This window comes from Cavia porcellus, unplaced genomic scaffold, assembly GCF_034190915.1.
Source record: "Cavia porcellus strain 051 isolate PalLab524CR breed Dunkin Hartley unplaced genomic scaffold, mCavPor4.1 scaffold_2, whole genome shotgun sequence".
NCBI lineage: Eukaryota > Metazoa > Chordata > Mammalia > Rodentia > Caviidae > Cavia > Cavia porcellus.
This window is the reverse complement of record NW_026947485.1, coordinates 12,689,929-12,705,609: the sequence shown is the minus strand read 5'-3', so window position 1 is coordinate 12,705,609 and position 15,681 is coordinate 12,689,929. Positions and strand designations below refer to the sequence as shown.

Genomic DNA, 15,681 nt, shown 5'->3' with positions numbered 1-15,681 from the left:
ACTATCCAAGGCATTTCACACAAGCAGTCGTGTGTGGTATTATTTGAAATTATGCAGGGTGTGTTTCATGTAGTGTGATGTTCTCAGGCTTCATCCATGTTGTAGCAAGTTTCAGGATTCCTTTCCTTTCCGTGGCTGCGTAATTTTCCCTTCTGCCTACCCACCACAGCTTGTTTATCCAAGTGGCCACCTTTTAGCTGGTGTGAATAGTGTTACTACATAATCATGTACAAATGTCTTGAGTCCTGGTTTTCAGTGTTTTGGGTGATACCGGGCAGTGCAATTGCTGACTTCCCCCGTTTCTCAAATCTCACTCTAGGTGGCTGCTATGGTGTTTGTCACACTGTACCATACTTTGATGCCCCCGTGGTTCTGTGTTGGACTGTGTGTAGCAGATGGACAGTGTCTGTGTGGCTTTCAGGAAAGGCAGACCCATGTCACTGAGTGATTAGACCAGGAAAGGAAAGAATGAGCATCAAACCTCACGCAATGGCCCCAGCAGCTAAGCACACCAGAGTTTGTTTGCTATTAGGGGCTGTTTATAATTAGCTCCTAAAGAGAAACAGCTTACTGATCTAGTAATACGGGAGAAAGTACAGAATTCAGAGAGTAGACGCTTCCCTTGCAAGAAGAGGCGCCATGGGACAGCTTGAAGTATTTGAAATTCGGCCACAGCCCAAAATATCGACGACATGCAGTCAGGGCTTGTGGCACACAGTGTGTGACATTTTCATCTGTGATTTTTAAAAAAATACAGATCACCCATAAAAACCATCACATGAGACTTTTGTTCCCTGGTTTCAGACATTCCGCCCTGCAGCGATGCTGATTGAGCGATCGTCCGACTTTGGGAGAACCTGGGGCGTGTACAGATACTTCGCCTACAACTGCGAGAGCACCTTCCCGGGCATCTCAACCGGCCCCATGAAGAAGGTCGATGACGTCATCTGTGACTCCCGCTACTCCGACATCGAGCCCTCGACAGAAGGAGAGGTGAGCTTGCTTCTTTGCTTCCCTTCCCACTTACAGGTCTACCTTGTGATCCCTGTAAAGATACCAACCGCTCCTGTATGTGTTTTTTAGGTGATATTTCGTGCCTTAGATCCTGCTTTTAAAATAGAAGATCCTTACAGCCCAAGGATACAGAGTAAGCTTGTTTTGAAATAATAATGTGGATGGGAAGCAACATTTATGGAACAAGTGTTACCCAGAACCCTGCTGCCCAGAGTCTAGATACTTGGTGCTAAATGCACTGGCATGTTCTTCTTTCTTCTGGATTATTCTATCAGAAGCTCTTGAAATTGCCAGTAATGTTCTCACTGTTGAGGAACACCTTTTGATGAGAGTAAAAGATGTATATGTCTTCAGTACTCTAATTATGTTGGTTATCCTACATCATTTTATTACTCAGTGTATTCATACAGATTAAGCTAGTGTAACTGTGTCCTCAAAATACAGTTGCTCAGGGCTGGGGATATAGCTGAGTGAAAAGAACTTTCCTAGGATGCATGAGGCCCTGGGGCCAATCTGCAACACTGCAAGCAAAAATAAAAGCATAAAACAATTTTGCTTTAATGAAATAGTTTCTTTCTCTTGCATGCAGTCAGCCAGAGAGATTGACAGAGATAAAATGTAGCTTGGTCACCCTCATTCAGCTTGCCAGATAAAATTCTCAAGCGATGGCCCATTAAATTTGAGTTGTAGATTTTAGTATGACTTTATCCTGCCTAATACTTGTGACCAATGTGTGCATTCCACGTGGTATCTGTGGTAAGGATACCTATGTTCCATGTGACATTTGGATGTGCAGAAAAAATTATAGTTTACCTGTAATTCGTATTTAACTGAGCACCTTTTTTTCTTTTCCTTCCCCAAAATTCTGGTAATCTTCAAATAAGGCTACCCATCTTATCAATGGGTAGAATTATCTACATAAGGAGAGTTAGGTTACTGCCCCTTCGTCTGCATCCCAGTTGTGAAGGGCAAGCCAAGGTAAAACATGGAAGTGGTCCCCATTGCTTCCATTCAGCCCCCCTGACCACGGTGAGCCGCTGGCGATGGGGCAGGAGACACTGGCAGACAGCTCTAGCCAGGAGGCCATGTCAGCTAAACTCTCAGCAAGGGCTCTTGGCAAAGAAAGAATCCTGAGAAAAACCAGAAGCGTCAGCCATGCTCCATCTATTCGATAAGATTAGATTTAATTTTCCATTAAGAGATGAACAAACTGAGTTTCAGAGAGTTGAGAGCATGTGATGTGGCTGTGAAATGCCAGACAACTCCTGACCCGTGCGGTGTCGTCCTCAGTTCTGAGCTCTTTCTGACCACCAGCAAGTATGTGTGTGCTGTTTCAGATTACGTTTTGATCTTCTTGGGAAGCAGAGTATGCAGTAATTAAGAGTGGGCTTTAGAATCACATCTGGATTAAAATTCCATTTCCGTCACATTGTAGTTTTGTGACCTGAGATAACTAATATACTAGAGATTTTTGGAGGAGCCAGTGGGGTTGATTTTTCATCTTTAGGTGGAAAAAGCAATGTTGATCTTAGGAAAAATGATTTGATGTGTAAAGTGATAACTGTTTCGTGCATGGTGGCATATGCCAGTTCCTGAACTCTGGAGAACAGAAGCAGGAGGCTGCAAGTTCAAGCCCAGCTTAGGCAACTCAGCAAGACACTGTCTTGAAATCATAATCAATGAAAAAGGGCTAGGGATGTGACTCAGCTAAGGCCCTGGGTTCAATTGTCAGTGACAGATGGAAAAAACAAAACAAATGCCTGACATACAGAAAGTGTTCAGTTCAACCAGTGAAAAGGCTTAGCTGCTGCTGTGAATGCTGTGGCTGCAGCTGCAGCCCAGGGCTTGGTCAGAGCTGGTCCTGTGTGCCAGAGGCAGGCTGTGAGGTGGCCTCCCAGCTAGGAAGGTACAGAGACAGGGCTGATGCTTGCTGATCTTTCCCAGCTGTGCTTGGCCCAATTTTAAACCCAGGTTGCCTAGAACTTACAGAGGGTGGCAGAAGTCCAGGGAATATTGCTAGAAAAGTGCCAGTTCCCCGATCAATTTTACATGTGACTCAGCCTGTCCCTGGTCAGCAACCTACTCCATCGCTCTATTGTAAAATATTGAATGATTTGTGCAGCTCACCCCCAGGTTCAGAGTGAGCTATGATCTGTTCTCCCATGTCTCAGAACACCCGCATAGGCCCCGTGACAAACCCCTTCTGAGTCCCTAAAAGGACTCATCCGTCCCCTTGTAGGTGAAACTTGTGGGACTTGAAAATTATGTTCCTGTTACAACTTGAATTTTCTTTTCTTTTGTTGGAAAGGAAAAGTGGTATCAGAAAACCCATTTCTATGTTAGAAAGATCCTTGTTAGCAGATGTGTTTTTAGTTTACTTTGTAATCAAGGGAACAGTTTCTTTAATTGTCCCTGTTATTAAAAACCTCTGAGTCCTTCAAAAGTGACTTTGCCTCTCGGAAAGCAGTGGGTGAGAGGCTGAGCTGTTAGATGTGTCAGGAGAGAGTGGGGAGTGTGTTTGCTGTCCTGAGGGCTTCCACAGAGGTCAGTTCAAGGGTTTCTAAACACTCCAGCTGACCTTCACATCTGTGTTGGGCCTCTCCTCAGTCGGTGCTTGTGCTCACTTTGTGCAGAGACATTTTACAGCAAGAAGCGTTGGCATTTGTGACCACCATTCAGCCCTGTAGGAATGAGGCTTCTCTTTCCCCTTTGAGTCTACAAAGAGCTTAAGTTTAATGCATGGACTTTGCCTTTCCACCCCCAGCCGTTTCTGTAGTCCTCATTGTAAGCCATGCATATATTATGAGGATTGAAAATTGTACTTGGGCTTTGAAAGTATCCAATGCAGTGGGTGCTGCTCTTTTGTCCTGTACTGTAAGTTGTAAGAATCCAGCAGCATACATGAAAATAAAAACAATTTTAACCTACAGAATTCACTGAGAGGGCAGATGGGCCCACCTGTCTCCTGGGATCCCTTAGACAAGAATAGTTATTAAGAAAACGCCAGTGGAGAAGGTTGATTACCTCTTGCTTTATCTAGTTGCTCTGGGTTTTAACTGCTAAACCAGCCTCTGTACTAAGAACGAGTCTACAGGCCAGGGTTGAAGTGACAGCAATCGATTCATAGCTAACTTTTATTCAGGAAAAAATAATTTGCCCTAGTGTGCTACAGTGCTAAGCCCTGTATCCTTATGTCCCTCCCTGTGTTATGTGGATAAATTAGAAATGTACAAGCAGACAAAAACATTGTAGGCTAAAATGTTGCTTAAAAACTTGGTTGAGATACTCTTTCCCTGGACTGTAGTTATTCTATAGTGTTAAACATGTTCTGGTAATGTAGATTTTTTTAAGCAGTGGACAGATTTAGATATTTTCTCTTCCAAAAGTAGATGTAAAACTATATTCCTGTAATAATGAAAAATTGAAGTACTTTGATTGTATTCTTGTAACTCCCTCACTTGCACACTTGCCCCTGAAACTGTTGGTCTGCTAACAGATCACCAAGCAGATACCCTTATTAAACAGGTGAGAAGTCCATACCCATCCCTGCTCCCAGGGACTGTCACATTATGGTAAGCTTCACAGTTGTCATTTAGATCATCCAAAGAGAGTAAACTGCCCTGAACGTGTTCCCAGGTGCCTAGTCCTGCTCTAAAGAGAAATGACTATCACTGCAGAGGAATTCATGCTTGTCTGATGAGACTTTTCATCCTGTTGGTGACCTTTGTAGACCTGTTAAAAATCACCAACCTGAGAATCAAGTTTGTGAAGCTGCACACCTTGGGAGATAACCTTTTGGATTCCAGAATGGAAATCCGGGAGAAGTACTACTATGCAGTGTACGACATGGTGGTTCGAGGAAACTGCTTCTGCTACGGCCATGCCAGCGAGTGTGCCCCTGTGGACGGAGTCAGCGAAGACGTGGAAGGGATGGTGAGTGGGCCGCCTGTGGCTTCCCCTCGCTCGGCACAGCGCAGGGGAAGCCCACCTTCGCTAAAGCCTCTCCCATCTTTTTATGCATGTTTAGCTTTCCGTCTATATGTAGCCCCTTGTATCATCTCGGGGGTTGGTTGCTAATTTTCTTTTTGAATCTAATTTCCTCTTGGACTGTGAGAATGTGCAGACTGCTCATTTCATAGACCCGGAGTTCAGTTTTGGAATTCGTTGCGGTAGGCTGTTGCTAAAGTAGGGATTTTAGCTCTCCAAGGATTAAAAAGTTGTCTGAATAACAATTGAGTCTGCTTTTGCATTAGGGAAGATTAAAAACCGCAAGCATTCGGTCTTTATGCTAGAACGTACAAATTGATTCCAGCCCGAAGAAACTAGAAAGTTTAACTCAGATCCATGGGATTTCATTTAGAAAGCAAATGGAGTTTGCTTTTTTTCTGTCTGTCCTTTTCAGTTTCTTTCCTTGCCCACTTTTATATTATGTCTCCTAATTGTATATGTATTGAAATTTGGGAACTGGATGATTTGCCAAATGGGTAGAGAGGATCAGGGTATTGTAATCCAGTAAAGTAACTTCTAAGAGAATTCTTACAGACCCGCGGTGGTGTTTTAATGCCAGATCAGCTGCAGCTCCCCTATACAGTGTTGGCAGAAGAGACTAGAGGCCGAGTAGTTTGCTGAAGAGCCCTCCTGCCTCTGCCCTCAGTCCCTTCCACCACTTGCGGCCTCCCTGGATGAAGGGTGTGCCTGTACTTGTAAAGATTGCCAGTCTGACGGAAGTCTGCAGGACCGAGTGTGCTCTGTCCTGCTAAAACGCCTTCCTTGCCTTTAGTCCAGTTAGCAGTCTGTGTGTGAACCTCTTGGGTATTTAAAAGAGCCCAAGGGGAGGCATCTGTCTCTAATCTTGTGGCTGAATTTTTCAGGAGATGCTAGGTAGAGTCTGTTTACTTTCAAGTGTAACAAATCTGGGTAGCTAATGTCACACCACTGGTTTGTCAGAGTGCGTTGTTCTGTTTATTCCAACACTAGCAAGTCTTACGGTTTGACTTTTGGAGTTTACATTGAGTTTCGTTAAACCATGTGGTAATGAGAAATTTTAATCTTCAGCTCACTGTGCTCCTATTAAGACAGTCCAGGAGGGACCCATTGGTCCTGTTTCTGATTTCCGTTCTGTCAGAAGTGCCCAAGTATGTGCATTTTTGGTGGGCAGAAATACCCATCATTTATGTGCCTTGTGGTAAAACAGTGTGACATAGGCCTCTTCGGCCCTTCATAGCATGAATTAATTTGTATCTTTTTCTGAGATTTTCTATTTTCTTACTTGGTTGAAGGAGAAAAAAGTAAATGATTGATTTTTAAAGTTTTATTTGGCTTGGAAAGAACTGTGAGGTGCTGTACCTAAAATGGAAAACCAAGATTAACCTAGCCAGGTGGTAAAGCTCACGCTAATAAGTTGGTTTCCAGATGGTATGTTGCATTTAGTTGTGTGCTGTAGCTTTTGTAGATTTCTGTTGCTATAGATTTTTAAAAAATTCTTAAGTTACTTGTATTTAAAAATAGATAATTTCTAATTTTGCTCATCTCGATTCTTTTTACAGATACTCAATAAAATATTGAGATCTGTTATGTAATGGGAATAATTGTAGTGAGGGTTACAGCCCTCGATGAGTGTTTAGAACTTGCTATGGGAGGAAGAAAATAAACAGACACCCTTGCTGTGGCGAGCTAGAGATTAGCATGGAAAGGGATTTGTGTTTGCTGTGGGAAACGCACGGCTGTCAGCCGCAGTCAGCCTCTCTCTCTCCCGTTTCCCTGACTTCCTAGGTGCATGGGCACTGCATGTGCCGGCATAACACCAAGGGCTTAAACTGTGAGCTGTGCATGGATTTCTACCACGACTTACCTTGGAGACCTGCTGAAGGTCGCAACAGCAATGCCTGTAAAAGTAAGTCTCCGTGGGAGGGACACTTGGAATCAGCTGGGAGCCGGTATCCATTTTCTGCCTAGGGGTGCTTGCACAATGTCGTTTTGCAGAGGGAAGCAGGATTAATTGCCCCTCTTCTCTTGGCTTCCCCTGGAAATGCCTAGGAAGCCAACAGTACACATTCAGTTAAATTAGTAAAAATTTGGGGCAGGGGATGCAGCTGAGTGGCACAGTGCCTGCCAGGTAAGCGTAAGGTCTTGATTCGATTCCTGGTACCAAAAAAAGAAAAAGAAAGAAAAATTCTTGTGCACTGTGCAGAATGTATGCGTTTGGCACTGACCCAGGGAGACTAAGATGCTGTCCTTGACATTAGATCTGTTTTCAGGACACAGTGACATTGAGGAAGATGAAGGAAACATACAGCCTGGTAATGGCTGCGGTGTAAGAGACTTGGAGTGGGGTTTCCGGTCTCATTCCCTGCCAGCCTGGCTACGGCCTCTGGCACTCGTCCATCCATCCATCCTCACCAGCCTCACTCTGCAGTAGCTCTAGGCACCCCTTTCACCCCTAACTCGCAGAGATTTGGACACAGCGTCCCTGCAGGAGGACTTTCCTGGAATTTTAGGGGCAGTGAGAGCTGGAATGGTCGAGGCTTCCTCAGCAGCTGGAGCCCAGCTGGCCTGAGGAGTTCCTAGGGCTGCTCAGGAGAGAGGGAGGAGAGCCTGGCTCTCGGGTACGTCAGTGATGAGACTTAGTCGCTTTGCAGGCGTCCTACTGCAGGGGCACGGAGGCGGTAGGGAGCAGAGAGCCCCATGAGGGCCAGGCTGAGCTAAGCTTCACTGTGAGCAGAATCGGTATGCACTGTAGGTATGAGGGTGAGCTAATCAAAGCTGGATGTAACCAGACAAGCCAGAGGAGAGAAATGCCACACCCAATAGGCTGGCCTCGTGGCTCTGAAGTGGACCTTAGTTATGGAGGTGGGAGTGGAGGGATCCATCCTTCACCCCCTGTCCTCCCAGGCAGGAAGCCCACGCAGGCTTTCCCAGTGCGCTGGCAGGTGGGATGGCCTCAGAGTCATGCACGGGGCTTCCATCCATCACCCCTGGGGGCCCAAAAGCAGCCTTTCTCCTGCTTGTACAGTTCTTCCTTTGCCCAAGGGAGTTCTGGTTGTGAAAGCTCATTCTCTTCCCAGATACCTGTGTTCATTTCGTAGAGTTCACACCATTAAGGTTCCCAGCCTGATTTGGGGTTGAAACGAGTGTCCTCAGTGCTGTGGCCTTTCGCACCATGAGTGCCTGCTGGTTGGTGGCTCTTTTGCCTGAACGTGGTCCCTCCTGGCCCGAGTGGGCCCCCTCGTCCCTCCCACCCTCGGCCAGCAGGTGTGCAAGGCCGCGCTCCATGGTCTCCTCCCTCTCACAGAGTGCAACTGCAACGAACACTCCACCTCCTGCCACTTCGACATGGCGGTTTTCCTGGCCACCGGAAACGTCAGCGGGGGAGTGTGCGACGATTGTCAACACAACACCATGGGCCGCAGCTGCGAGCAGTGCAAACCGTTTTACTACCAGCACCCAGAGAGGGACGTCCGGGACCCCAACGTGTGTGAACGTATGTTGGGGACTGTCACGGGAGCCGCTTCCATTGCTTTTCACAGGTCTGCAGTCCACGTCCTCTAGCAGATCTCTGCATCTGAGCAGCCGAGCCAGCATCATCAGTCGGTTACCCACGAGCCGGGATGGTGGACCTTTCTGTGGCTGATTTCTGTAGATTGGGTGTAATTTTAGCCTGGGGTTTTTTGTTGTTCTCAGGATGTACGTGTGATCCTGCTGGTTCTCAGAACGGCGGCATCTGTGACAGTTACACTGATTTTTCCACTGGTCTCATTGCTGGTCAGTGTCGGTGTAAGTTACATGTGGAAGGAGAACATTGTGATGTTTGCAAAGAAGGCTTTTATGACCTAAATGCCGAAGATCCCCTTGGTTGTAAATGTAAGTCCGTTGGGAGAAGGTCTGGGAATCCCGCGGGTGCCTAACTCCCACTTTGCTTTCTGCTGCTGCTGCTTGGGACTCACTTGGTTTGTGGCTTTTGTCTTCATACAGCTTGTGCGTGCAGTCCTCTGGGAACGATTCCTGGTGGGAATCCTTGTGATTCTGGCACCGGTTCTTGCTACTGTAAGCGTCTGGTGACAGGACAGCACTGTGACCAGTGTCTGGTAGGTACATCACGAAGAGCTTACGATTATATGATCTAAGAGGGAACATGTCACCAGCATGGATTCTGCCATTGCTCTTACATGTTAAGGTCAACAGACATAACAGGAAATTCAGTGTCAGAATTATTAGTGGATACGTCGACAAGATGCAGTCTCGGTGAAATACCATGTTTTATAGATGAATTAACAGAAGTTTGTAAAAATGAGAATACTTCCTGCTAGTGAGGACATAGTGAGGTGCTGGCGCTTGTTAGCTGCTGTTGGAAACGCAGTCGAGGGTGTACTCTGAGAAGCACTCAGCAGATCGGCCCAGTAGCCTGTGGAAATGTACTTACCCCTTGACCAAGCAATCCCACTTCTGGGAATTTATCCTAATGAAATAATCAGAAAATTGGACAATGTTGCATTCACCAAAAGGCTCATTATGTCTTCTGTTCATCGTGGCAGAAGACTTGGAAACAACAGTGGGAAAATAGGTTTAAAAAAATCTGGGGACTTCCTTACAATATAATATTTAGTTGCCATCAAAAATGACAATAACATGAGGAAATGCTTATGTCATTAAATAATTCTTCTAAGGCTCACAAAGTATGAATAATGTTTTAATTGTGTAGGAAAAATATCAAGAAAAACAGAATCTTGGGACCTGGGGATGTGGCTCAGAGGTAGAGTTCCTGCCGTGCATGTACAAGGGCCCTGGTTCACTCCCAGGAAGGAAATACACCAAAAAGTTCACTGTAATAACTGTAAAGCAATTTTAATGTTATTATTTGCTTATTGAAACCAGGGCCTCACACACGCAAGGGCAAGTGCTCTACCTCAGAGGGACAATTACGAGGAAAAATTTTTTAAATTTTGCATCTTCTATGACATTCTTACTTTGCTCGTATAACTTGGGGGATCCACTGGCCCCAAGTTAACATTTATGACCACTATGTAAATTTGTATAAAATCCAGATAGATTCTTAAATAGATTTCCGGAAGTCTAATTTAAATTAGAGAACCTGGTTTTTTTTTTTTTTTTTCTTTATCTTTTTTTTTTTTTGTCCTTTTCATTTTTATCGGTACCAGGGATCAAACTCACGACTGCCTGCTTGCAAGGCAGGCGCTTATGCCGCTGAGCTAAATCCCCAGCCCCAGAGAACCTGTTTTTATCCAAACATTTTTAAGACTCAGAGTTGGTCTCTATTTTGAAACTGTCCCATGTCTTATTTCCGTCTCTTCTGTCCTCCAGGCTTGGCGATTTCCTCACTTTTCAGTTGTGGGAGAACTCGCTTCAGGCCTTGTTTCCACATAAATGAATCCTCAGATGGCTTTTTCCTGGATTCAGGACAGACTGAACTGAGGGAAACTGACCGGCCTGCCAAACATTTGTTGTAACTCTTAGAGTAGTTTGAATGAAGGAAACTAGGTGTCTGCTGCTTGCTCATATTGTTTGCAAGATGACAAAGTTGGTCTAGGATCTGGCATTGCCCGAGATTCTGTGACCTCTGACTGCAGTGACCTGCGGCTTGGGTTTCTTCATTTCCAAACGCTCCTTCCTGTTTGTTGGCTTTTTGCTCTCACCATGCACATAAGTGTTTGGTGAAGCCACCGAGACACGCCGTGGCTTGTTCCCTGCGGAGTCTCCTGTGCAATTACAGGAGCGCCCCTTTAAATGTGGGTTTAATCGTTTGTCCTGCAGCCACAGCACTGGGGCTTGAGCAACGATCTGGATGGCTGTCGGCCATGTGACTGTGACGTCGGGGGAGCCCTGGATGACAGGTGAGGGGAGCTCCCTGGCACACTCGGACCCACTCCAAAGTGCAAAAGGTGCCCATCTTTGGTCTGAAGACCTGGTTGAAAATCACTTGTACCTGTGGCCTCTGTGTTTTTGTTTCGTTTTGTTTTTTGGAGACAGTTTTTATTAGTGCATGTTTAAGAAGCATAACGACTACTTTTATAGTGGGTATTTGGTATGCGTATATGAACATTTGAATTCTTTTTACTTTGCTTCCCTTCCACCCTTTACCTCTCCCTCCATCTCCTGGTCCGCTTCCCATTTACAGTATCTCTGTTTCCTTTTATCATTCTTTTTTTTTTTTTTTTTTGCTATTTATTTATACTTTGGATTTCTCATGTGAGAAATCATACAATATTTAAGCTTGTGTATCTGATTTATTTCTCGTTTTCAAGGTGAATTCAAGGTGCATCCTACAGATGACTCAAAATTTATTCGCTTTTATAGTAGTTAGTTTTCCATTGTGTATAAATACATAAACACTGTCTTTTCTCTCTCCACTTGTCTCTTGATAGACATACAGGCTGCTTCCAAGATTTAGCTATTAGAAGTTGTTCAGTTGTTTTTATTCTAAGAATTGACTTTGAAACTTTCTAATGTACTTTTACTTCTGGATTGTTTTCCTGTAGTATTGTTTTATATTTTTTTTCCAGTATTTTTAAGTTATAAAAGCCATGAATGCCCACAGTTTAAAGAAAAAGGTTCCGATAATGCAGACTGGGCAGGAAGCGAACGGTGAAAGCGTTTCTTTTCCGTTCTCCCCTGCGAGTCTCTCTCAGACACTGCCTGCAGGCACGGCTGCTGGTGGCTGCTTGTCTCCCCAGTCTCCCCTGAATAACAGGGTTCAGTTTTCCTGTTAAAAATTAATGTTTCATCCTGGAAGAACAAGTGTTTCCTGGTCAGGCAGTGGTGTACACTTGTAATTCCAGCATCAAGGAAGGCTCAGGCAAGAGGATGGAGAGGTCAAGTCCTGTCTGGGCAACTTAGCAAGAGCAGGTCTCACAATAAACTCAGAGGGCTGGGGATGGAGCTCGGGGGTAGAGTGTCCCGTGGTTTGATCTCTAGTATGTGGAAAAAAATTCTTTTTAAATGACACGTTAGGCTTTACTTTTTTTTAACAGACACATTCAAAGAAAATAACGCCACAATTTTCTACTTTCCACTCGTGTTCTTAAAAAGGAATATATATATTATATTCTGAAATTTGGTCTTTTTCTTATTAGCGTGTACTCATCCATGTCCCTTTTTGGTAGATTTTTGGTATTGTCATAAGAAAGGGCTATGATTTATTTGATCTTTTTTTAATCTTTTTTACTGTGGAAAAATAAGCTGTGCCTGATAGTGCATACCTATAATCCTAGCACTTGGGAGGCAGAGACGGGAGAATTGCTGTGAGTTTGAATCTAGCCTGAGCTACATAGTAAGACCCTATATCAAAAAAAAAAAAAAATCCTTGACTATATATCTTGATGAATGTTTGTAGATATCTCTATAGACTAGATTACCAGTGATGGAATTTGTAAGTCAAAGTATATGCATTTTTTTTATTTTAATAGGCAATGTTAGATTGTTCTAGATAGGTTAAACCAGTTGACTTTCCACCAAAAGGAATCCTTACAACAGACTTTTCCCCCATCCCCAGCTGTAGCTGGTATCATCTAATATTGTGATTTTTTTTCCAGTCCTAACACATGGGAAACAAACAGTATGCATAGTCGTAATTTACTACTAAAATATGCTAGTGTCCTTGGAGTAGATAGAACATGAAGCTCTACCAAAAATTATCACAGCAAACATTTAGCAAGATGTTCAATTTGTGGGCGTTTAATAAACCAACTCTGAGTCCAAGAGGATCTTGGTCTGTGTCCCTGGATCAGAGTCAGAGCATCTGGTAAAGATAGTGCAAGTGACGGCCAAGAGGCTTGACAGATGTTTCCTTGTAGTCCGGGAGAACATGAGTTCTTTGAGCAAGCTTTGTGTGCTCAGAAACTGATTCTTGCAGACGATTTTCCGACGCCACAGTGGTCTGCAGAGAAGGCGTGCAATGGGGGGGGGGGGGTGCAACAGGTTCTGCTGGGCTCTTTGTGTTCCTGCTGCTCCAGAGAATGCGGCAGAGTCTGTACAGCCTGGAGCCGCCGATGCTCTGGGGAGGATTTCTGTTCTTAGAAAACTTTCAGGGGGAGGCAGCTAGGATGATGCCATAAAGATGGGAAGACAGACTGCTGCGGGCTTGTGGAATCCCTTTCCTGTCTTGGCTGTGTGACTCCCTGGGCGCTTGTTGGCTCCTTCAGCAACTGATTCCTCCACTGGGAGCTGTCATCGCTCCTGGGTGCACATAACTCTGCAAACCACGTCACAAACTCAAAGTCCTACGCTCCTTTACCCTCTGTGCTTTCTGCGGCTTGCCCTCCCTTCCCCTTTCGCTCTGTCCCTCAGATTTAGTAGCACTGTCCGCACCCTCACAAAGCCTCTCGCCTACCCACTAATCTCTTCTTCAGAAACTCAGAAAAACCAGAAAGCATCTTAAGCCTTGTGAAGCAAATTTGTAGCAAAGTTTTTTTTTTTTTTTAAATCAGTACCGAGGATCGAACTCACGACCGCCTGCTTGTAAGGCAGGTGCTTATGCCGCTGAGCTAAATCCTCAGCCCCTGTAGCAAAGATTTTATGATTATGAGATACCTTGTCTTGGGTGAGGGGAAAAGAGCCTTTCAAATGAGGCTTCTGGTCCTGTGACTCAGTGGTGGTTCCTGTGGTCTTCCTGTTGCCCCGAAAGGAATTTCTCTAGGAGTCCCTTTGGCCAGGTCTCTCTTCCGCATGAGATCATAGGACATGAGCGTCACTCAGGAAATAACTTGCTGTATGATTGCTGTGTTGCAAGCGGTTGATTTTCCTGCTAAAGGGTTTCAACAGACCTTTCCCCCACCCCCAACCGCAGCTGGTATCATCAAACATTGTGATTTTTGCCTCCTAACACATGGAAAACAAATACGCAGAATCATGCCGAAGTCTTTTGCCCACCAGCATTCCTTACGTCTGCCTCCGACACATAGTAGGTATGAAGTGAGTGTGGATTGGGTCAAAGAATTTGAGAAGCAAAAGATTTTTGAGATGTAATAACCAAATACTCCTTAAGTGAGGAAGCCTCTAAAAATGATTCCAGGCACAACTTAGTTACTTTGGCCAGGAATGGAATTAAGTGTAAAATTTATTCAAAGCGGAAAACATTTTAAAATGTTTTTATACGGTAAGGCCAGATGGGTTTTTGGTTGTATCGTAAAAGTGTCTACTGTGTGGATGGCCAATCTGAAACTTTCAATATTTAAAGAAGATCTACTAATTTAAAGCAATTCAAGCTGGGTTAAGGAAGTTTTGCTTAGTTGATTGTGTGCTTTAATGAATAAATCAGAATTAGTGGCAGTCGTTGGTAGGTAAACAGTACTTATAAGTGTTTGGAAATATGGAAAAATGTAAACATCTTTGCAGTGTCCTCAACATGTATTACATCAGTTAATCTCAAAAGCCACAGAAGGCCCTACTTTGTCTCAACGTTCAACACATATCATTTCTGCGTCTTTCGGCATTTACTTAATTCTGCTTTGTGTTACAGTTGTTTGTATTAAAGATCTCTCAGGACTGGGATGTAGCTTAGTGGTAGGGCACTTGCCAGGCACGTGCAAGGCCCTGGGTTCGATTCCCGCAAATCTCTCTAGACAATGATCGTGTCTGTCTTGATTTTTCTATCTTCTTTGGCACCCAGCACAGAGAAACGTATAGATGGATGCTCAGTAGACGAGGGACTGGAATGTGTTGACTTGGAAGCCAGAGCAGAAGTTAATGGAAGCTGCCATTAGTACATTGAATGGGCACAGTTTATATAATCTTTAATAAAGAACACACTCCTGCTCTCTAGCAAGTATTGCTGGGGTGGGAGGTTGTGACCCTGGGTGGAAAGCGTGATGCCGATTGCTGGCAACAAATCAATCATAGAGTAGCCAGCTCTTCTGGAATCAGAAGTGTGGGAGAGGACTGCTGAGCAGTGGGGTCGGCTGTTGTGAGCGATGCTTTTATCTTCGTATTTTTTTCTGTCTGATTGGGTAGTAGTAGAGAAGAGTTGAGATCATTACTCATTACTGTTTAAATAAATAGGATTATTCCTCCAATGGAGTTTTTAGATTTACTTATGAGAAATCTGTTTTTAAGAAATAATCTTGTCCTTCACCTATTGGGGAGACCTACACTACTGTTTGTCTTTTGCTGCTGTAAGAAGTTACCAGACTTTAGTGGCTTAAAAGAACACAGATGTGTTTATTATTCTGCAATCAGCCAGGTTAGACAGTTGCAGTGGACTAAAATCAGGATGTTGGTGGGGCTGCATTGCTTTTGAAAGCCTGGGGTACAGAGGGAGAATCCATTTCCTGCTTATTCAGGTCATTGGCAGAATCCAGCTCCCTGAGGCTGTACACTGAGGTTCCCGTTTTCTTGGTGGCTGTCCTCTAAGGCCCTTCCGGGAAGTGCAGGAATTGGTGCAGAAGAAACTTGACAGTGGGCCAAATGGGAAGTTGCTGGTGTCAGGGAGCTTCTGGGCCAGTATTTGCTTCCCAGGATGGCCATGGAGGCTGCAAGGCAGGCAGAAGCCCGCAGCCTGCATGCAGTGAGCTGGGGCACACAGGGCACCCCTGTGGTTGTTTGAGCAGCAGATGGAAAAGAGGTCTGTGTCAGGGTGGCAGAGACCTGGTGGCAGGGCACTGAGCGATCTGGTGGTCTCAAAGGGCCCAGGTGTGGGGAAGGCAGCCCTGGAGTCTG

The 15,681-nt window shown here is 44.7% G+C and overlaps 1 protein-coding gene across 1 annotated transcript in view; it reads left to right on the top strand.

Moving 5' to 3' along the window:
- Lamb1 (laminin subunit beta 1) overlaps nucleotides 1-15,681 on the top strand; it is a 60,638-nt gene that overhangs the window by 11,335 nt on the left and 33,622 nt on the right. Inside the window, exons 5-12 of the mRNA XM_003469787.5 lie at nucleotides 805-993; nucleotides 1,084-1,147; nucleotides 4,745-4,947; nucleotides 6,787-6,907; nucleotides 8,306-8,494; nucleotides 8,695-8,874; nucleotides 8,986-9,098; nucleotides 10,783-10,862. Of these exons, the coding sequence (XP_003469835.2) occupies nucleotides 805-993; nucleotides 1,084-1,147; nucleotides 4,745-4,947; nucleotides 6,787-6,907; nucleotides 8,306-8,494; nucleotides 8,695-8,874; nucleotides 8,986-9,098; nucleotides 10,783-10,862 (1,139 nt within the window). The remainder of the gene's footprint in view (nucleotides 1-804; nucleotides 994-1,083; nucleotides 1,148-4,744; nucleotides 4,948-6,786; nucleotides 6,908-8,305; nucleotides 8,495-8,694; nucleotides 8,875-8,985; nucleotides 9,099-10,782; nucleotides 10,863-15,681) is intronic.